Genomic DNA, 22644 nt, shown 5'->3' with positions numbered 1-22644 from the left:
TGGGTTGCCATGCCCTCCTCCAGGGGATCTTCCTGACCCAGGGATTGAACCCGCATCTCCTACGGCTCCTGCATTGCAGGCAGATTCTTCACCACTGAGCCACCGGGGAAGCCCCTCTATGTTCATAGGTTTGGTCTTTTTCATCAGAAAGATTTAGAAATGCTTAAAGCTAATTTCAAGTCAGATGTCTTGAAATTATCTAAAGGCTGAAATGAAAGTTTTATTGAATAAGGTGAACAGTGAAAGCTAATTTTGGGGGGAGGGGGTCGTTTGTTTGTTTTTGGCCACACTCCGTGGCACATGGAATCTTAGTTCCCAGACCAGGGATCAAACCCATGTCCCCTGCAATGGAAGCACAGATTCTTAACCACTAAAGATAGTTTAGTGGTTAAGATAGTTTTAACCAGAAGTCCTACTAAAGACTTCTTAACCAGAAGTCCTACTAAAGATAGTTTTATGCCTAAAAATCCACAATCCATAAAAGATTAACTTAAAAAAAAAAAAACCCACACAACTCTTTCTTCTCTTTCTCAAGAGAGGAATTAGAGGCAAGGGGAGCCCAGAAGACCGGCTCCCTTGTTGTGGATCTTCTGTTCCCGGCTGTGCTGTGCTGGGCTGGGCTTTGTCACTCAACTGTGTACGACTCTCATGGACTCTAGCCCGCCAGGCTCCTCTGTCCATGGGATTCTCCAGGCAAGAATACTGGAGTGGGTTGCCATGCCCTCCTCCAGGGGATCTTCCCGACGCAGGGATCGAACCCAGGTCTCCCACACCGCAGATGGATTCTTTACTGTCTGAGCCCCCAGGGAAGCCCCTGTTGCCCAGAAGAGGAACCTGAGGCCCAGAGAGCCCCACTTGAAGTCAATGTTACAAAGCAGGGGATGCTAAGCGCCTCCTCATCCAGCCTGAAGGCTCCGCAAGAGCAGGGACTAGGTCTCCTCCACGTTGTCCCCCCACCACTCCAGCTCATGCTCGGGGCTCACAAATTGTGCTAGGGAGGGGTTTACTGAGCTGCACCCTGGTGGCGCTAGTGGTAAAGAATCCACATGCCAATGCCTAAGACAGAAGAGACGCAGGTTCGATCCCTGGGCCGGGAAGATCCCCAGGAGGAGGAAATGGCAACCCATTCCAGTATTTTTGCCTGGAGAATTCCATGGACAGAAGAGCCTGGTGGGTTACAGTCCATAGGGCTACAAAGAGTCGGACACAAATGAAGCGACTTAGCAGGCACGCACGGGCAGACCAGGTGAGCCTGCTTCTGTAGCTCTGCCAACCTCCCTGGCTTACACCCATTCCAGCTGAGTTGGTCAAGTAATTTGAAAGCCCTGAATTGACAAGATACCCCAAATGACTGGTGACTATGTGCAGCATGTAGAAGGGCTTTGGGGAGATTCAGAGATGGAAAGAGCTTTATGACGCCAGCATACTCACAGGGGGTGACTGTTCATCTGATGGGTAGGAAATAAAGGTTTCCACTGAGGCTTCCTTCCTCTTGTTTGCCTTTCCTGGTACTTCCGGAAGAGCCGCTCAGGAGGGATAAGAAATAAACCAACTGCAAGCTCTCTTCGATGGCACCACAGGGACACCTGCACTGCTCTGCCTTCAGTTTCACAGTGATCCACGTGGAACATGGATGGAAGCTGCTGGCACCCCAAAAGGAGGGAGCAGGTGACAGACCAGGAAGGAACACCTACCATCCCTTTTAGCCGGGGAGCAGAGGAGGCTTCAGAAGGGCCTCATGGGCAGACGTCTGAGTAAACACCAGCAGATTCCAATCACACACCCACAGTGGGTGTTTCCTACATTTCAATACAATCTTTTCCATCCTAAAAGGAATACATTTTATTCGGAAGTCACACCAATGTGAGGAGAAACAAAGGACCTAGAGATATTAAGTGAAGTAAGCCAGACAAAGACAACTATGGTATCACTCATTTGTGGCATCTAATAAAAATAATGTAAATAAACTTATTTCCAAGATAGAAGTAGGTTCACAGAAATAGGAGACAAACTTATGGTAATCAAAGGGAAGAGTGTGGGGGAGGGATAGTTTGTGATGAACATATAGACTCCTATATATACAATAGATAAATAACAAGGACCCACTGTATAGCACAAGGAGCCACGAGGCTCCTCTGTCCATATAATTTTCCAGGCAAGAATACTGGAGTGGGTTACCATTTCCTTCTCCAGGGGATCTTCCCCACCCAGGGGTTGAGCCCATGTCTCCTGCATTTCAGGCAGATTCTTTATCACTGAGCCACCAGGGAAGCCAAATATATTTAATATCTTATAATTTATAATGGAAAAGAATCTGAAAAAGAATATATAACAATCATTTTACTGCACAGCTGAAACTAACACTGTAAGTTAACACTGTAAACTATACTTCAATAAAAAGCTTTTTTTTGAAAAGGCAAATATTTAAGAACAACCACTGTTTGCAGTTTTAAGTGTACATGCATGCACACACACAGAGAAACACATTTATTTTGCTTTCTGCATTTAGCATTATGCCATAGGAATGTTGCTATATTAAAAAAAAAAAAAAAAAAAAACCTTTTTATTTTGAAATAACTGCAGGGACTTACTTGGTGGTCCAGTAGTTAAGACCTAGCCTTCCAATGCAGGGAGTAAGGGTTGAATCCCTGGTTGGGGCGCTAAGATCCCATATGCCTTGCAGCCAAAAAAAATCAAAATATAAAAGAGAAGCAATACTGTAACAAATTCAATAAAGAGTTAATTTTTTTTAAGCAAGTATTTTTTTTTTTAAACAAGAAATAACTGCAGATTCACAGGAAATTGCAAAAACATGTAGGGAGAGTGCTACTTACTCTTCACCCAATTTCCCTCAATACGGTTGCATTTTGCATAACCCTAGTACACAATCGAGACTGGGAAACAAGCAATGTTACAATATATGTGTTCAGTTCTATGCAATTTTATCACATGTACACATCTGTGTAGCCAACATCACAACTAAGGTACAGAACTCTCCCATCACCGCAGATCCCCTTTCAGAGGCAGATCTACCTCTCTGCCACCCACCCCTCCACCGACCCCCCAATCTCTGGAAACCATTAATCTATTTTTAATCTCCAAAATGTGGTCTTTTAAAAAATGTTTTATAGGGTCTTCCCTCATGCTCCAGTGTGGGCTCCCAGTGCAGGGGGCCCAGGTTCCATCCCCGGTCAGGGCACTAGATTCTCCATGCTGCAACTAAAGACCCCACACGCCACAATGAAGAGGGAAGATCCCTCGTGTCGCAACTAAAACCGGGTGCAACCAGGGTGCAGGAAACCCTGGATACTGCTATTAAAAAAAAAATACAACCGGGTGCATTTTAAAGATCTAATTGGTTTCACTGAACCATTCATAAGTCAGGAAGCATCCCATCCGGGAAGTAGAAAGGAGCTCCCAACGGCTTTAGGAAGGAAAGGTTTTCAAAGGCAAGACAAGGAAGTCATCGGCAAAAAAACCTATTTCAGGCATAGGTAACTCGCTTATGGGGCTCCTTAGGTGGCTCAGTGGGTAAAGAACCCGCCTGGAATGCAAGTGATGCAGATTCACTCCCTGGGTCAGGAAAATCCTCTGGAGGAGGGCATGGCAGCCCACTCCAGTATTCTTACCTGGAGAATTCCACAGATAGAGGAGCCTGGCAGGTAAAAGAGTCGGACAGCACTGAAGCAAGGAGCACAGCACACAACTTGTTCATGGGGAGCGGAGGGGTCTCTGTGGCAGGCTACCTCATCTTCCTTTGGGGAATGGGGAGGGTCCACAAGACCAGTTACTTCATTGATGCCGACTACAACATTCCTGGTTAAGCCTACATTTTGGCTTTCCTGGTGGCCCAGACGGTAAAGAATCTGCCTTCTGTACGGGGGACTGGGGTTCAAGCCATGGATCAGGAAGATCCTGTGGAGGAGGGAATGGCAACCCACTCCCAGTATTCTTGCCTGGAGAATTCCGGAAGAGCCTGGTTGACTGCAGTCCATGAGGTCGCAAAGAGTTGGCTGCATCTGAGTGACTAACATTCACACTTTCTGGGGGAGGATGAAGTTTTAGTTAGGTTGGTGGTGTGACCTAGGAGAAGTGACTCCATCTGGAGCCTCTGGTTTTCTTTTTAACATCAACCTAATTTTGAAAATGCTCCTACAGAAAAAAAAAAAATTAGTTTATTGGGGCTTGGGGGACACATAATGTTCAAATGTTTTGAAACAACTTAAAAAAAAAAAACAACAACAACAGTAAAACTGGACTCGCCCAGTGGTGCAGTGGCTAAGACTGTGCTCCCAATGCAAGTGACTTGGGTTTGATTCCTGGTCAGGAAACTAGATCTCACATGCCACTACTAAAGATTCAGCATGCCACAACTGGCCAGACCTGGAACAGCCTAAAAAAATAAAAAAACATTAAAAAAAAACCTCTGCAGTACGAAAATAAAAAGACCAAACCCCAATAACAGACAGACCTCCCAAACACAATAAAGTTTATTTACTGCAGTAAATAAGAATACCTTCAAGATAATTTAAATCAGTCTCCCAAGTTAGCAAGTTATGTCTGCTGCTCTCAATTGTCAGGACCTTTCTAGAGGGATAGCTAACAATTTTTTAAACTTAAAAGAAAAAATTTAGCTGCGCCAGGCCTTTGTTGTGGCACATGGAATCTTTGCTCTTCATTGCATCAGGCATGATCTTAGTTCCCTGACCTGGGATCCAACCCAGGCCCCCCTATATGGGGGGAACAGATGGACCACCAGGGAAGTCCTTCTAATAGTCAATTCAAAAAGTCTTCAGAATATGCATCCTCAATGACCAACCAGTTTCTCTTCTTTCAATTTTACTTTAGAACTAAGGAGGCACTGAACTAGAGAATTCTCCAGTTGCCAGCGTTAGTTAGCTCACACGGGATTTCCCAAACTTAGGATTCCCAAATTCCCTGGCAGGAATCCCTGCTGGGTTTTGCAGGTGTAAGGGAGGAACCGAGCAAGTTTGGGTGGTTCCCACCTGGAACGAGCCCTAGTCACCTGGGCAGGTGTTTCTGCTTTCTGAAAACATTTTCCGGAAATTTTGTTAAAACAACTGCGTACAATAGGTCGTGCGCAGTCTGACTCCATTTCTTCATATAGTGTAGGATTGAAAATTAATTTTGGTTATGAGAAATGCGTGGTCTGTAGTTATTTGCACTTAAAAATCTTCTACCATGAATAGTCTTGTGTGTTAATTAAGAGAGCTTTTCCGTTTCTTATATGCGTTTTTCCAGACATTTATCTGGACGACGGTTTCTCCCGGGAACAGTGCCCGGTGGCGCGCCTCTCGCTCGCGCACGCGCAGAGGACAACTCAGCGCCGCGCTGTGGCTCCGCGAGACTTCCTCAGGGCGATATCCGGGCCCCGCCGGCGGCTCGGCCCCTCCTGCAAGCTCCGCCTCAATTTCCGGCTTTTTGCCCCGCCCGCTCGGCGTCTCGGGATCTTCTCCCTGGCCTGGCTCCAGCAGCCTCGCTCTGGCTCCGCGCTGCCCTCTTGTACTGCCGGCTGGGTTCCAGGCTTGTTTTGTTTGCGACGCTGTCGTGCCACAGCGCGCTTTACGGCCGCAGGGACGGAGCGAGCCGGTGCCAGGGCCCCTCCGGCCGGGAAGCAGGACGGGCGAAAGAGGTTGATGCCCGGCGGCGGGGCAAGCGCGGCATCTGGCCGGCTGCTCACCGCCGCGGAGCAAAGGGGAGCCCGGGAAGCGGCGGGGTCGGCGTCCAGGAGCGGCCCGGGAGGCTCGGGCTCTAGCGGCAGAGGCGGAGCGGGCGTCCCCGGGCCGGGGAGCGGAGGCCCGGGGGGCTCCGCGGGCAGGATGAGCCTGACGCCGAAGGAGCTCTCGAGCCTGCTGAGCATCATCTCGGAGGAGGCGGGCGGCGGCAGCACCTTCGAGGGCCTGTCCACCGCCTTCCACCACTACTTCAGCAAAGCCGACCACTTCCGTCTGGGCTCGGTGCTCGTGATGCTGCTGCAGCAGCCGGACCTGCTGCCCAGCGCGGCGCAGCGCCTCACGGCGCTCTACCTGCTGTGGGAGATGTACCGCACCGAGCCGCTCGCCGCCAACCCCTTCGCCGCCAGCTTCGCGCACTTGCTCAACCCCGCGCCGCCCGCCCGCGGCGGCCAGGAACCCGACCGGCCGCCCCTCTCAGGTACGGCTGGGACCGCCCGCCTGGAGCTGCTGGGCCTTCACCGGCCCGGGAAATGCATCGTCTCCTTTTGAAATTCCCTCCCCACCCCCTCCACCAAGTACGGAGGAGTGGCAGCTTCCTGGCACCGAAAATTAACCGCTCCCCCCGCAACAGTAGGAGCCGTCAAACCGTGCAGCTTAGCGTGGGGCTTGACGCTTTTCTGCCTCACATGCGGTTCGTTCTCGTCTAGCCCGTCAGAGGTGTGTGAAGTTGTAAGTAACGACACACTTTATCTGCCCCCGGCTTTAAGTCTCAGGGGAGTCAATGAGAAGTCATTCAGAACCGGAAGACGTGGTTGAGCGGAGATACACATTACTCAGGGCTTCCCCGGTGGCTCAGTGGTAAAGAACCCGCCTGCCAATGCAGGAGACACGGGTTGGACCCGTGGGTCACGAAGATGTCCTGGAGAAGGAAATGGCAACCCACTCCAGTATTCTTGCTTGCAGAATCCCATGGACAGAAGAGCCTGGCAGGCTACAGCTCATGGGGTCGCAAAGAGTGGGACCCGACTTAAGCTAAACAACAAAGGACTATGCTAGCCACCTTCTTGCTGTTAGGTGTCTTTGGTTAACACGATGGGGTCACAGGATAGAAAGCGGCCTCGAATTCACCGCCTAAATTAGAAAACTACTACTGGACATTATGTAAAAGGTGTGTTTTCTGCAACTTTTGTGAGACCGGTAGATTTGATGCGATGCTGCTTTTATTTGTAACTCAATAGATGGTTTATGAGACTTGATTTTAGGAGAAGACCTGAAGCCAGGAGAGGAGAAAGGAACAGAGGAGATAGATGGTGATGAGTATCTGGGAGATTTAGACAGGGACCAGTGTAGTGGGCAGAACAGGTGGTCAGAGGTGGGAAGCAGCTTGATCTCATAGTCCTTAGGCAGTGAGGAAACAGGTAAGTCACTCCTTAGGAAGGAGTGACTGCTATTCTGGGCGCCAGAAGGTGAAGACAGAGGATTAATGTAATACTAGAGAATTTTTTCTTGCAGGAGAGGGCTTCTACAGGTAAGCTAGTCATTGTTGCTGCTGGCAATTCTTCTAGATCTAAAGCATCTTCTGATTAGTTTCCTGCATGGCTCTTACCTAAAAGGGGCAACTTTTGTATTCCATGAGATGTCTGTAGGGTGCAGGTCCTGAGCCTGACTTTCAGGAAGTTTGAGAATGCCCAGAAAAATGACTGCGGGGGGGGGGGGGGGGCGGGCGGTCTGGTCAAACTGTGTGTGTGTGGGGGGTGTGGGTGTGTGGTCTGGTCAAACTGTGTGTGTGTGTGTGTGGTCTGGTCAAACTGTGTGTGTGTGTGTGTAGGGGGGGGTCTGGTCAAACTGTGTGTGTGGGGGGTGTGGGTGTGTGGTCTGGTCAAATTGTGTGTGTGTGTGTGTAGGGGGGGGTCTGGTCAAACTGTGTGTGGGGGGGGTGTGGGTGTGTGGTCTGGTCAAACTGTGTGTGTGTGTGTGTGTGGTCTGGTCAAACTGTGTGTGTGGGGGGGGGATCTGGTCAAACCCACCACCCAAGATGGACAGAGACAGTGTGGGATTTGGGTCTGAGAGCTTCCGAATTCTGTAGGATGAATTAGGTAAAGGAACTGTGATTTATGTAATGTTATTCTCAAATGCAGTGAGTGTGAAACTAGATCTAGGCTGTTAACTGTATTGTAAACGGATTTCCCAGTAAAGAAATCCATAGATTGGTTATTTTGCCTGTCTCTGCATCAGTTTACTTGTCTGTAAGCTGAAGATAATAATTCCGAGCTGGCAGAGTTATTATCTACCTGCAAAGCAGGAGACCAGAATTTGATCCCTGGGTCAGAAAGTTCCCCTGGAGAAGGGAATGGCAACCCATCCAGTATTCTTGCCTGGAGAATCCCATGGACAGAGCAGCCTGGCGGGCTAGTCCATGATGTGGCAGAGCTGCACATAACTTAGGGACTAACAAACACAGAGTTGTTACGAGGAATAGAAGTGTTATCCACGATTACCGTTGGTAGGGATGGTGCTTAAATCCACAACAGAGGGACTGTCAATGCCAAGGCTTATTACATTGTACATCAAGGGGAGTATATAGTGGGTATATATATATAGTTTTAATTTTAAAAAATTAAAACTGGAGTGTAACTGCTCTACAGTGTCATTGGTTTCTGCTGCGCAAGTGTGCATCAGCTGTTTGTATACGAACATCCCCTCCCTCCTGAGCCTCCCTCCCCCCCCCCCCCCCACCCCTTCAGGTCAGCACAGAGCGCGGAGCTGAGCTCCCAGTGCCGTATATACCGCAGCTTCCCGTCTGGTGGGTGCATGTTTTTTGAGCTTTTCAGGTGACTCTGCTGCAGAGCCAAGGTTGAAAATGTATCTGGATGCAAGTAAGAAGGCGTCTTCACACTCAGGAAACTTCAGCCTGTCTGAGGAAACACAAACGTGCTTGTGACCCGACACCCAGGGCTGTGCTGGCTGGCACGCACAGTGCCTCGCGGCATGGGGGAACTGCACCCGTGGAGCTGGAGGGACTTCAGAGGGACTGAGGTTTTTGCTGGATGTTGATTAGAGGTGGTGGGGAGAGAAGGGTGCGGCCCTCTCAGGTATTCAAAAGAGCTGCTTTGTGTTGTTGTGTTGTATGCTTCGAAATCAGGAATCAGAGAAGAGGTTTTGTGCAACTGGAATGTAGAACACAAGCGTTGGAGGGGAAAATGCGATGAGGAGAGTGCGTCAGGACCAGATGAGAAAGGTCTTATAATGGTGCAGAGCTAGTGGTTGCTTCCTTGTCTCTTTACCTTTTACACAGTTGCTGGTCGCTGCAGAGAAGAAAAGCATTTCTGAGCACTATAGTTCTTGATTTGTTTTGGTCTGTATACATAAGCTTATCTTTGCAGGAACTGAAGCATATTAGAAAACAAAGTTCTTAATAGCTCCAGAAACTTTTAAGTTTCATTAACATCACCACAGATCATAGTGAATCAGTTGAGATACAGTCAGCCCTGTACATCTTTGGGTTCTGCATCTAAGGATTCAACCAGCCCCTTGGGGGTGGGGTGGGGATGGGAGTTCCAAAAAGTTCCCAAAAGCAAAACTTGAATTCTGGCAGCTGTTTGCATATCATTTACATTGTACTTACCTAGCATTTACATTGTATTTATGTAGCATTTACACTGTCTTAGGTATTTTAAGTTGGAGAAGGCAATGGCACCCCACTCCAATACTCTTGCCTGGAGAATCCCACGGACAGAGGAGCCTGGTAGACTGGGGTCGCTAAGGGTTGGACACGACTGAGCGACTTCACTTTCACTTTTATGCATTGGAGAAGGCAATGGCAACCCACTCCAGTGTTCTTGCCTGGAGAATCCCAGGGACAGGGGAGCCTGGTGGGCTGCCGTCTATGAGGTCGCAGAGAGTCGGACACGACTGAAGCGACTTAGCAGCAGCAGCAGGTATTTTAAGCAATCTGGAGATTAAAGTATAAGGAGGGTGTGTGTAGGTTACTTTCAGATACTACAGCTTTTGTGTGTAGGACCCAGGCATCCCTGGATTTTAGTGTTTGCAGGAGGTCCTAGAACCAGTCCTTGGGATGATTCCTTAATTACATTTTCATAAATGTGTGTATTTGGTTAAATGAATATTTGATTATAATTGTCTTTAAAGATAACCTGAGATGCTAGTTTTATCAGGCTCAAGATAATTTCTAAAAATAACCATTAGCAAAATCATACATTTTTTGCTTGTGTGTTTACAGGGTTTTTACCTCCTATAACTCCACCAGAGAAGTTTTTTCTTTCCCAGCTGATGCTGGCACCCCCACGGGAACTCTTCAAAAAGACACCCCGGCAGATCGCCCTCATGGACGTGGGGAACATGGGCCAGTCTGTGGACATTAGCGGGCTTCAGCTTGCCCTGGCTGGTAAGGTGGAGCCGAGGTTCGGGTACTCTTGTGCAGAGGCCAGTCTGCAATTCAGATGTCTTTACAGTGAGATCCAGGGACCACAGATATATTTATGGATGATGTAATTGTGTTTTCCTAACTTAAAGAAAACAAGGAAATAAGCATCAATGACTATAAGGGATAGTTATAACTACAGTGTGTATGCAGTAGTATCTTGTGTTTTAACAGATTTCCCCCTGGTTTCTACTGAGGTCGAATATCTTTTGAGGTGTTTATTGGCCATTCAAGCTTTTAAAGATAAAATACTCAATGAAGTCATTAGCCCATTCCCCCCCCGCCCCCGGCCTGTTTTTAAAGATGGATTTGTAGGAGTTTTGGAGAAAAAAACAAAAGAACTTGAATCTGGCCCTTTGCTTGTATGTTGTAGACAAGTTTCTCCAGTTACTAGCTTGTCTTTTCACTCTCCTTGTGCCGCATTTTAAAGTGTTTTCTGTTTTAATCTTTTTCAGAACGCCAGTCTGAGTTGCCAACTCAAAGTAAGGCCAGCTTCCCTAGCATTCTCAGTGACCCGGACCCAGACTCATCTAACTCTGGATTCGACAGTTCCGTTGCCTCTCAGATCACGGAAGCTTTAGTCAGTGGACCAAAGCCACCTATTGAAAGTGAGTAAATCTGATTTTATGTTCCTTTATATTCTTGGTTTTATTTTAGCAGAGTCCCCCTGAGACTCTGGTGTTCTGAAACATGTTGTTTTCATTGATGCTGAAACATGAATCTTTTAAAAATTTTATTTCATTGAAATAGTTGATTTACAGTGTTGAATTAATTTCCGCTGTACAGCAGAGTGATTCAGCTGTATGTTCTTTTTCATGTTCTTTTCCATTATGGTTTCTCACAGGATATTGAGTTTTGCTTCCTGTGCTATATGGTAGGACCTTATTCTTTATCCATCCTCTGTGTAATAGTTTGCATCTGCTAATCCCTGAATCCCAATCCATCCCGCCCCCATAGCAACCACAAGTCTGCTCTGTCTGTGAGTCTGTTTCAGTTTCATGGATAAGTTCATTTGTGTCACATTTTAGATCCCACATAGTGGTGATATCTTTCTCTTTATCTGTCTGGTTTACTTCACTAATGTGATAATCTATAGGTCCATGTTGCTGCAAATGGCATTATTTCATTCTTTTTCTTTATCCGTTCACCTCTCAATGGACAGACTGTTCCCATGTCTCAGCTATTGTGAATAGTGCTGCCCTGAACATAGGGGTGCGTGTTGTGTTTTTGAATTGCAGTTTTGTCGATACAGGCCCAGAAGTGGGATTGTGTGATCATATGGCAACTTGTTTTTAGTTTACTGAGAACCACCATGATGTTTTCCACAGTGGCTGCACCAGTTTACATTCCCATCAGTAATGAAGGAGAGTTCCCTTTCCTCCACACCCTCTCCAGCATGATATTTGTAGATTTTAATGATGGCCATTCTGACTGGTGTGAGGTGGTACCTCACTGTAGTTTTGATTTGCATTTCTCTAATAATTAGCTACATTGAGCATCTTTTCATGTGCCTGTTGGCCATCTGTATGCCTTCTTTGAAGAAATGTCTCTTTAGATATTGTGCTCATTTTTTGATTGGGTTGATTTTTTGCTGTTGAGATGGATGAGGTGTATGTGTATTTTGGAAATTAAGTCCGTGTTGGTTGCATCATTTGCAAATATTTTTTCCCAGTCTGTAGGTTGTCTTAGTTTTGTTTATGGTTTTCTTTGCTGAAGAAAAGCTTGTAAGTATGATTAGGTCCCATTTGTTTATTTTTGCTTTTATTTCTATTGCCTTGGGAGAAAAACATTGGTAGGATTTATGCCAGAGAATGTTAAACATTAATTTAATGAAAAACTTCTAGTATGGTGTCCGGAACATAGTAGATATGCTCAATAAAAGTTTCTTCTTTAATAAAAATACCACGTTTTTTTTTATTACATACCTAAAGCTATAAATTCCGATTTTACTGAAATGAGCTTATTTTTGTATCTTATTACCTTTGTTTTATACCTCTTTTTTTTTTTTTTTTCTATTCTTTTTTTTTTTTAAAACCCAAGTAGGCCCCGGCCGGCTGGTCAACCCGGAGCTCCCTCGGCCCGGAGCCCAAGTGGGCCCCGGCCCGCTGGTCGACCCTTACCACGGCAGTGGGAAGGAGAGAGCGCAAGGGCCCCGCGAGCACCCACGTGCCGTCATCTTCCCTCTCCCTGGCCCCCAGGACCAGAGGGAAGGGACACGTGCGCGCACGGAGGTGACCGCCGCCACAGGCGCGCGCCACCAGCCCCCCGGCCCCGCTCGCCCCCCCTGGGAAAGGGGACGGAGGGGCCGCCCCGCGGCGCCCCCGGACTCTCGTCCGCGCCACGCCTCTCCCCCCGTCCCCCGTCCCAGCCCGCGGGGCCAGGGCCCGCGGCGGGGAAGCGGAGGAGGGCGCAGCACCCCGAGGCCGGGAGGCGCCGTCAGGGGCGCCCCCCTCTTCTCCCTCTCCTCGACCCGCTCCCCCCCACCCCCCAGCTCCGTGGAGGACGGGCGGCCCCTCGACCGCCCCGGGGGAGAGGCAGAGCCCGCGGAGGGAAAAGAGCGAGGGTGGCACGGACCACCACAACGCCCCCGGCCCGCCGGGCGGAGCAACAAACCCTTGTGTCGAGGGCTGACTTTCAATAGATCGCAGCGAGGGAGCTGCTCTGCTACGTATGAAACCCCGACCCATGTTTTATACCTCTTTATTAACCTTATCATTCTCCACTAAAGTTTTACTGATCTTACGGCTCTTATTTTAATTCAAAGAAAACACCTATTGAAGCTTGTGGAACTGCATTCTTTGGTTTTATAGGCTTCTGTGTGGTTTTAATGATGAAGGCATGCTTTTTGCTTAGGGATAAGATTATCTTCTCCAGACTATAGTGTTACCTTGAATTTGAAACCTGCACTGTGACTCTTTATGCCATTTGTAGCAGATCTTTGGCATAAACAGGTCTGGGCTAGTCACAGTGTACGGGAAGATCCAAGGCACACAGAGGTGGTTACTGATGCTCGCTGTGACTGGAACGGGCCACTGGAGAGGGATGTGAGAAGTAGACTGGTCAGGAACCAGGCCCGAGTCTAGCTGAACACCAAGCATCCTTACCTCATGGGAACCTTCTCTTGATCACATAAGTACTGCATCTCCTAAACTGTTGAAACACTTTCTCTTTGTTAACAGTCTGCAGAGATTCAGTGCTGGTTCTGGTGAAGAGATGGTATAGTTTAAGATAAAGGGATGGGGCTTCCCTGGTGGCTCAGTGGTAAAGAATCTGCCTGCCAGGGCAGGAGACACGGGTTCGATCCCTGGTCCAGGAAGACCCTACATGCTGAGGAGCACCTGAGCTTGTGCACCACAGCTATTGAGCCTGTGCTCTAGAGCCCATGAGCTGCAACTACTGAAATCCATGTACCTAGAGCCCATGCTCCTCTGCAATAAGAGAAGCTGCTAAAATGAGAAGCCCATGCACCGCAGCTGGAGAGTAGCCTCCACTCTCCGCAACTAGAGAAAAGTCCATGTAACAACAAAGACCTAGCACAACCCCCCCAAAAAAGAGAAAGAGATGATTCTTAGCCAGAAAAGACATTTTCAATGAACTGGAGTATCCAGCTCTGAAACTTGACAGGGGCTTGGTCCATGGGAGGAGACAGCCGTCTTAGGCCCTGTGTGAAAACCAAAGTGAGGGGTGAAGTTTGCCCAGGAGTCCAGCCAGTGTTTGTTTTCATTCACTTAAGAGCATGTATATCTTAGGGATCAATCTTTATAAAACAGTTGAGGTATCGAGTCACTCCCATCCTGTTTGGTTTTTTTTGTTTTTTTGTTTTTTTTACTATTTTATGAAAATGCTGTGGCATTTGTGAATTTATGGGTTTATAAAACTCCAGATTCATTTGAGAATGTCCAGTCAGCCATAGTTCTTACATGCCCATTTTATCTGTACATAATTTGCTACTGCAAGGTTTTAAGATGCAAAAATAAAACTGGTACACATTATATAGTCTCTGAATAAAATAGTGCTGAGAATAGGATGACTGAGATCAAATAGTGTTTTATTTTTCCCATCAAAAGACTTACCAATGAAGTAAGTGGTGTCCTTTTGCTACTGATCATGATTGAACCAGGACTTGTCAGGGGGTGGTATTGCTTTCCTTTGCTCTCTAAAGATAGATAGATTTGGCCTCTGGTATAATAATTCTATGTCAGTGTTTCATTTGTGTTCTGGAAAAAACCTACTTTATGTCATTTCTGCTTCTGACTTTTGAATCAGTATGACTGTGTTGTCCTTATTGAGTGTTAACTGCACTGCAGTAAGTGGCATCTGAGGTTTTGGCAGCCCACTCCGGTGTTCTTGCCTGAGAAATCCCGTGGACAGAAGCTGCCTGGAGGGCCACAGTCCTTGGGGTCGCAGAGTCAGACATGACCGGGCACGCCCGCATGCACAGACGTGGGGTTTATACGTGAGTGTCGGCTGCCCCAGAGCAGAAGTCACACAGGCTCCTCTGATTGCAGGCCATTTTCGGCCCGAGTTCATTCGCCCCCCGCCTCCGCTGCACGTGTGTGAGGACGAGCTGGCCTGGCTCAACCCCACCGAGCCTGACCACGCGATCCAGTGGGACAAGTCAATGTGCGTGAAGAACAGCACTGGCGTAGAGATCAAGCGAATAATGGCTAAAGCCTTCAAGAGCCCCCTGTCCTCTCCTCAGCAGACACAGGTATGTGTTTACCATCAGTGTTCTCCTGTAAGGAATTCACCAAGCGTTCTTATTTCTCATGAAGTGATAAACGACCAGTGACACAGTGTCGTCAATATGATCCACTGGTAGGAAGTGTCTTGGTCCCTGAAGCTCCGTTCGGCCTCCCACTCTGCCCACTGCACTGTGGTGGGGCAGTGAGTCTGGTGCCCGAACACCTTGCAGCTTCTGTCTGCGATCAGCTCGACTCCGGGCGAGGGGCCTGAGGTGGCGCTCACGTGGGGGCGCTCTGCTCTGGGTGCTCCGTGTTCGCTGTCGCTAAGCTGAACGGGACTCACCAGAGGCCGAGTCTGCAGTGACTCACATCTCACCAGGGAGGTAAACCAGCGCCCATCACACGGTTGGTTGGTCGTGTATTCAGAAGTCCCTGTGCCCGACGACGAGACTTCAGGAAGCGCAGGACGCTGTGGGTAGTTCCTGTTGGTGAATTTTACCCAGTTTGCACACTTTCCCATTAGAACTTGTCAGGAGGTACCTCTCCAATCCGGTGTACCACCTAACACCATCTTCAGAGCCAAGTAACAACCTTGTTCGTAGTTCACTTTGCTAACTAGTCAGTCCTGAAGGAGTGTGTGTGTCCATGCAGGTAGGTGGGGACACAGCATAGAAAGTGTATGTAAAGGAAGGTACAGATCTGGCAAAATACATCATTTTTGAGGACACATACTTGAGTAACTGTGCGTGTGACTTGCACGGCAGTGTGCGCAGTCTGACCCCGACTCCCCCTCCCCCAGGCGCTGGGCAGGGCTCCAGTTCCTGGGTTTCCTGATGACCTCTGTGGTCTGTGCTTTTCAGTAGTACTCGCTGCTAAGATTATTTTTGATTATAACCGAAAACAGAAAAAAAACCTACAAGGGATGTAAGGATATTATTGTTAAAATCCAGACAGTATTGATTCTGGTTTCATGCCCAGGAGGCATCAGTGTTATTTATAAACTCTTGTGATGGTGCCTGGTTGTAATACCTGACAATTCAAATGTAAGTGTCAAAATATCAAAGCATGATGATCATGGGTTTGAGGGAAGATACTGATGAAGTTGGTTCAGTGCAGGTAAATTTTATAACATGTCAAAAATAAAATAGTTGGGTATTTTTATATGCGGGAAAGAGAATTTCTAATTTGACTTCTTTTTCTCTCTTTAAAAAAACTTGATTTTATTTAGCTCCTTGGAGAGTTGGAAAAGGACCCCAAACTTGTTTATCATATTGGCCTCACTCCAGCCAAACTTCCTGACCTAGTGGAAAACAATCCTCTAGTTGCTATAGAAATGTTGCTGAAGTTAATGCAGTCAAGCCAGATCACTGAGTATTTTTCAGTTCTGGTCAATATGGATATGTCATTACATTCGATGGAAGTTGTAAATCGGTAAGTTTCTGTACTCGATCAAATGCTGGGTGGGTGCCGGTGGGGCAGGTATATAGATCCTGATTAAATGATTAGAAGGGGAAAAACTTGCAACAGTTTTTTTTTTCCTGACATTGTTAGTCTGAGAAAACCCATTAAATAATCTAAGCTTTAGTGTTAACTGCATATAAATTTCGCACCCCCAAGGAAGAACTTGGAGGGTATTCTGAGCCTTTAATACTATCTTAACCACTGGACCACGTGGGAAGTCACCATCTGTGAAACCTAATTGTTAAAGTTTATTTCCCTATATATGGTTATATATTCTTAGTTCTCTGTGCTTAAGTCACTCGGTCATGTCTGACTCTTTGTGCTCCCATGGACTGTAGCCCAGCAGGCTCCTCTGTCCATGGGATCTTCTAGGCAAAGATACTGGAGTGGGTTGCCATTTCCTATTCCGGGCATCTCCCTGACCCAGGGATCGAACCCAAGTCTCCTGCATCTCCTGCATTGGCAGGTAGATTCTTTAGCACTGCACCACCTGGGAAGCAGTATATTCTTTATCTCTACATAAATTACAGGTGTTACATTATTTCTGTTGGTGACTAAAGCTGTATCATGGGAAGGAAGGGGCCAAGAAGCTGAGACAGTTCCGAGAATACCTTCCTAGAATTCCTGGCACTGTTCTCTGAACCGTTCTTTGATTAGGTCTCCTTGCTCTGCTGTCATCGACTGTCAGGGAAGCAACAGTGGTGGGTTCTCACTTTGTTATTTTGCTTACAAGTAAGTTTTAAATACATCACAAATTTCACAGACTTGGAGGTTAGCTTGGGAACCTACTATTAAGCTGTTTATATGTAGTGTAGGTCAGGAAGATCCCCTGGAGGGGGAAATGGCAACCCGCTCCAATATTCTTGCCTGGGAAATCCCATGGACAGAGGAGTCTGGTGGGGTACAGCAAATGGGGTCACAGGCGAGTCAAACACGACTTAGCAACCAAACAACAAAGAGTGTAGCCTTATAGGCAGGCTTGCCTGCTCTGCTCCCAATGTAGGCTTCTCATCCTCAAACCCCCCACCCCCCACACACGTGGTGTCCTGTTTCGGGGGCTAAATGTTACAGACTTCCTGCTTACCGGGAGATCCATTCTGAGTGCCAGGCAACTACACTTCAATTGGAGCACTTTGTGGAGCACTCGTTTGAGAGTTGGGGATTATTGTTTCTAACCTATTTATAGCTGTACTAAGCTGGGAACTCCCTGGCAGTCCAGTGTTTAGGACTCAGCACTTCCACTGCCGAGTGCCAACAGTCACTCCCTTGGGCGGGGAGGGGCCACACGACTAAGATCCCAAAATCTGCATAGTGAAGCCCCCCAGAAAAAGTCCTTTTAAGTTAATCGGCTGGTGGGAAAAGCCTAACTGAAAGCCCAGAGCAGGTGTGTGCTAGGGCAGCACAGGTCTGGGGAGGGAGCGAGGAAGCGCGAGGTTTTCAACCTTCATTTTCTGTCGCTTGCAAGACCAGTTAACCTGCTGCTTCTGCCGCCTTCTTGTTTGAGCTTTCTTCTGTTCGGGTCCTCCAGGCTGACCACGCTGAGTGCTCACTTACTGTCTAAACCAGATCGCAGGCACTTTGTCCAAGGATAACTACATCCTGTTATCATAGTGTGGACATGTTTCAAGGGTGGGGTCTGCTGTGGGAGCCCACCCACCCACCTCATTGTGCATCACCCCATCCCGTGTGTCACCAGCAGCCCATGGCTGCGTTTCCTTGGAGCCTTGTGGGAAAAAATTCTGTAGTCAAGCAAGTTTAGAAACGTGCCACGCCACCCCCGATTCTACACTTTACTCAGATCATTTACTGATTTGAAGGAACACTTCTGTCCGTGGGTTTCAGTTTAAGTCATATGCCCTGTGAGGCCTTTCCACTTGCACTGCTCCTTGGGCCTCACGTAAGTACTTGGTCATGCATTGTGCTGTTCCGTTCCTACCACGCCTTCCTTCACAAGCGCTCCCTGCATGGCACTCCTGTGTAATCAGGAGTTACTGATTGGTATTGCTTACGTAGACGGAGTAACTGCCCACATTGTCAGAGCCTGGATGCTGACTAGGAGTTACGATTCAGCCAAGACCACACAGGGACATGGTGCTCAGCGCTTATTACACATGATGTGCAGACCTGAGAAATGGCAGTGTCACTTATTAACGGGGGTGAGTGGGGCGGGTGGCACCGATGTTTACTTGCACGAACCATTAATATCAGAATTTTTACTAAGTGACCAAAATTAACAGGCCTGCCTTTGTTTTTATGAAACAGACTAACCACAGCTGTTGATCTACCTCCTGAATTTATTCACCTTTATATATCCAATTGCATTTCTACCTGTGAACAAATTAAGGATAAATATATGCAGGTAAGTAACAATTTTTGTAACCTTTATAAATACCTGCCCTGAAAACAGACGCTAACACAGGTTCCTTTTTCAGAATCGTCTGGTGCGTCTTGTGTGTGTCTTTCTCCAATCCCTGATCCGTAACAAGATCATCAATGTGCAGGACTTGTTTATAGAAGTGCAGGCCTTCTGCATCGAGTTCAGCAGGATCCGCGAGGCCGCGGGCCTCTTCCGGTTGCTGAAGACCCTGGACACTGGGGAGACACCTGCCGAGACCAAGATGTCCAAGTGATGCCTCTTTGGGACCTCCCGTTCGTTGTTCAGCTGCGCTGTGCTTTCCTTTTTAAAACTGTCCAGACCCCAGTGATTGCTTGGTTTAATGCACATAAACATCACTCCCTCCACTTAAGAGTCTTGCCTCCCTGGGTGACTTTTCCCTTTAGATGAATTTTTGGTAAGAACCTGGAAGAATGCGTCCTGTAGGTGTCTTGCTGATGGCTATCCACAGGGAAAGGTCATCCCAAAGTCACTGCACTCGGGAGATGAGGCCATCAACATTGAAGAGCAACAGGCTTGTTTTTGCTTAAGATGTAAGTCACAGGCTTTTGATAAGGCTTTAGGGAGAGTAAATGAAGACCCTCTTTAAGAACATGAATTCCTGCCCCTGGGGCCTGGAGTCATCCCGGGATGGCAGTCTGACCCCTAAACCTCTCACTGGGCCCAGTGTGAGCCATGGACACACGTGTAACCTCATGCTTTCCTTTCACGGGGACCTAAGAGACAACAGAGTAAGCGCTTTTCTTGGGCTGCCTACCAACGTGGGAATTCCTAGAAACCGCTTTTGGGGACTGTAATAGCTGGTAGTTCTCTGGGCTTTCTCTCTTGATGTTCGGTGCTCTGGGAGGACGGTCCTGGGGAGCTGTCCTCGCCGAGTGGGGTGTGTGCCCCGCCTGTGGGCTCCTGTGGGCTGTTACCCCTCTTTTAACTCTGGACAACAGTGCCTTACATTAAAGTTTTCTATGAACTCTATTATCTGACGTTTTTACTTGAAGAAATCATGAAAAATCCCCCATCTACTGATGTACTTTCAAAGCATACTCTACAGAAACCTGAGTCACTCACCTTCCAGTCCAACTCTTAAGCAAAAGTTAAAGGCTATACCAAGCAGGGCAGGTTTTAAGATTAACATAAATTCCAGCCTTGTAATACTGGCAAAAGAGTATGCCTAGATAATGAGGAATTTTAGCTTAGACATTCTCATAAAGGGAAGGGATTTATAAATATATATGCTTCAGAAGGACCCAAACTGGTGTAACAGGTGTGCCTTCAGAAGTCTAAAATGATGGCGGTAATGGACTTTCCACACCTAACTTTTCTGTGCCCAGGGCTGACATGCGGGCATCACCATTTTACATGTTAGCACTGGGCAAAGAAAGTTTATTAGTCAGTACTCTCTGTGATGGTGAAGTTTTGACCACACCACTGCTGGAAGCCCCCCAACCTCAGGTTCAGGCCCTGCCGAATCTCGGTAAGCGAGTGCTCCTGGCCAGCAGCCTGGACGCACACATGAAGCTCACCTAACACACGTTTTGTCCGTGAGGCACCTCAGTCATGTTGCAGCCCTATGCCTGGGCACTGTCCCAAGCTACACAATCACCAACTGAAGCGGCACAAAATGTCAGAAATGTGGCACCACGCCGACCACGCAAGGACACCTGTTGTCAGTCTGACACTAGAAGACCACGTCCTCCTGTCCAGCCGCACCTGGGAACGCGTGTGCCGGAAGCTAGGCACCTCACTGCCCCAGGGGCATCCACAAGTCGCCACCCACGTAAACACTGATTTAGGGCCACAAACGGGCTTTTGTGGGCAGATCTGCAACATGGCCTGTGACTAAAGACAGACCACTGCTCGTCATTTCCAGGTTACAGTCCCGGTGTTTACTTGACAGAAGAAAGGGTTTCAGATGTATTCCAAATAAATAGCTTACAAAGAATAGTAGTTATATTTAGAGAACATTTTATGGGAGGAGAAAAAAAAACCCAGATAGATTTACAACACCAGCAAAAAGTTCTTCGTTAAACATGTTTAAAAGTAGAAGAAAGTTTACCTGAAATAAAAGGAACTATAGTCCTGGGATTTGATAACTGCATCAACTTTTAAGTTTAATTAGATGAGTTCATGTTTTTTAAAAACCACGTCTTGAATTCTCTGGACTTTCAGTTCCAATTTCTAGCTTTAATATCTTCAAATCACCTGTTTAAAAGAAGACAGCAAGAAGACCTGTTAAAATGACATCGTAGGGTAGAAAGATGTTCAAAAAAGTATTTGTGATCCTAATATATAACTATTTCAAATACCTTTAGCAATACTATTTACTTATGCAACTCTAAGAAAATGGTATCATTCAACTTTTATTCTTACAGAAATAGACAAACTTTCATAAATTTTAATGGACTCAATGGACATGAGTTTGTGCAAACTCTTAATGCAGAAAATCCTTAAGAAAAGGACTTCCAAAATCCTGAGATTCAATAACTGTAATCAGCCTAACAGAAAGTATAAGTGTTTTCCCAGGTTTCTCTTCATCCGTTGATACGTAAGCCTCCAACGCGTCAAAAAGAATGGATTGACTTTTTTTGTACTAATCTTAAACTAATGTAATGCAAATACTTTTTTGATTTACAACTTATTTTATACTTTCCTGTTAGGATGAGGGCACACTTCTAGCTGCATGGCTGATGATGACATTGTTTTACTTTTGTAACTAGTAATAGGTGTGCCAGTACTTTGGAAAATGAAATGCTTTTAAGTGTTTTAAAACTTCAAAAATGAAAATTAACTGGGAAAAGCATCAGTGGCTTTTCTAATTGGTGATCTCGTGACAGAAGCACGGTGTGCAGAAAAATAAGCTGAACTCTGGTTCAGGCCAAAGTTCTGTGCTCTGTAAGTTGCAAATTAGAATTTACACCAAGCCTGGAGAAAGGCTTTTGACTAAAACATGTAAGTACCTCAGGTTCTAGTTAGCCATGTATATATGCTGACTTACCCTCAGCCCGCATTGACCATACGAGCTTTAATGTGCTCAGAAACAGAGACTATAGCTAAGCTAAGCCGTCTTACCGGGGCATCTGGTTGTGTTGGGCATTTTGTCCCAGTGAGAACAGCCTGGTTCTTGAATGTCTTGTGTGCTTCTGCGCTCAGGGATGTCTGACTCTGCGACTCCGTGGACTGCAGCCGCCAGGCTCCTCAGTCCATGGAGTTTTCCAGGCAAGAGTACTGGAGTGGGTTGCCATTTCCTCCTCCGGGGGATCTTCCCGACCCAGGCAAGGAGCGAACCCATGCCCCTTGTGTCATGTGAATTCTTTACCATTATGGTCTATTACTATTATTATTGTTTTCATGATTCTTGTCACTAGTCTTTGATGTAGCAAGTATATCATAAAACATGTAGAAAGGTGCTTATTGCATGCTGAAGCCCCAAAGTTGCCCAGGGTTCACCAATCATCTCTTCTTAACAATGTCTGAGCTTGCTGGAAAAGCCCATTTTGGAAACCGTGCCCCGACATTACTGAGGTCAGACCAGAGGTTCGCTTCAGGAGGTTTTGTCATCGTGTACCCACAGAGAGCCAACTGCCAAGGGACACACTGCAATTCGGCCTTTTAGTGTCATCACTCCTCAGTAACGATGGGGCAGTCCTCCGGGAAAGGGTCTGGGTGCCCAACATCCCCAGCAGGACCGCAGGCGAGGAGCTGTTACCTGCTGCAGGTGCTGTGTGCACATCCCTCCAGGCGGCATGGCTTTCTGAGGGGAAGACCTGAAGCTGCAAGGCAGGGGCGCTGGCATCCATGGGCACATGCTGTCCTCCACACACCACCGAGGCCCTCACAGTTAAAAAGAAAGAACACTGTCTCTACATTATTTGTGAACAAAGCTTTCAAGACAGCTGTCAGAAGGAAAGTGATTATTGCCATTAAGGAGTACAATCTGAACTAAATCTCTCTGCTTTACTAACCGTTCTT

General features: G+C 47.1%; 1 protein-coding gene, 1 long non-coding RNA gene and 1 other non-coding gene across 3 annotated transcripts; 1 reads left to right on the top strand and 2 right to left on the bottom strand.

Annotated features, from left to right (window-relative positions):
- The first annotated feature begins 5475 nt into the window (after positions 1-5475).
- Positions 5476-19650, top strand: CNOT11 (CCR4-NOT transcription complex subunit 11). The gene is made up of 7 exons (XM_061155908.1): positions 5476-6174; positions 9937-10101; positions 10593-10745; positions 14646-14848; positions 16051-16253; positions 18546-18642; positions 18716-19650. The coding sequence occupies exons 1-7, from the start codon at positions 5658-5660 to the stop codon at positions 18911-18913; spliced, it is 1536 nt and encodes a 511-aa protein (XP_061011891.1). The 5' UTR covers positions 5476-5657; the 3' UTR covers positions 18914-19650.
- Positions 19651-20623: 973 nt separating this feature from the next.
- LOC133065148 (uncharacterized) lies at positions 20624-22372 on the bottom strand. The gene is made up of 2 exons (XR_009694862.1): positions 21745-22372; positions 20624-20877 (listed from the first exon to the last, which is right to left on the bottom strand). It is a non-coding gene; the product is annotated as an uncharacterized LOC133065148 (long non-coding RNA).
- On the bottom strand, positions 22192-22305 carry LOC133065732 (small nucleolar RNA SNORD89). Its single transcript, XR_009694990.1, has one exon. It is a non-coding gene; the product is annotated as a small nucleolar RNA SNORD89 (small nucleolar RNA).
- Positions 22373-22644: the final 272 nt, after the last annotated feature.

The sequence above is a fragment of the Dama dama genome, chromosome 11 (genome assembly GCF_033118175.1).
Source record: "Dama dama isolate Ldn47 chromosome 11, ASM3311817v1, whole genome shotgun sequence".
In the NCBI taxonomy this organism is placed as follows: domain Eukaryota; kingdom Metazoa; phylum Chordata; class Mammalia; order Artiodactyla; family Cervidae; genus Dama; species Dama dama.
This window is presented reverse-complemented; position numbering and strand designations above follow the sequence as displayed.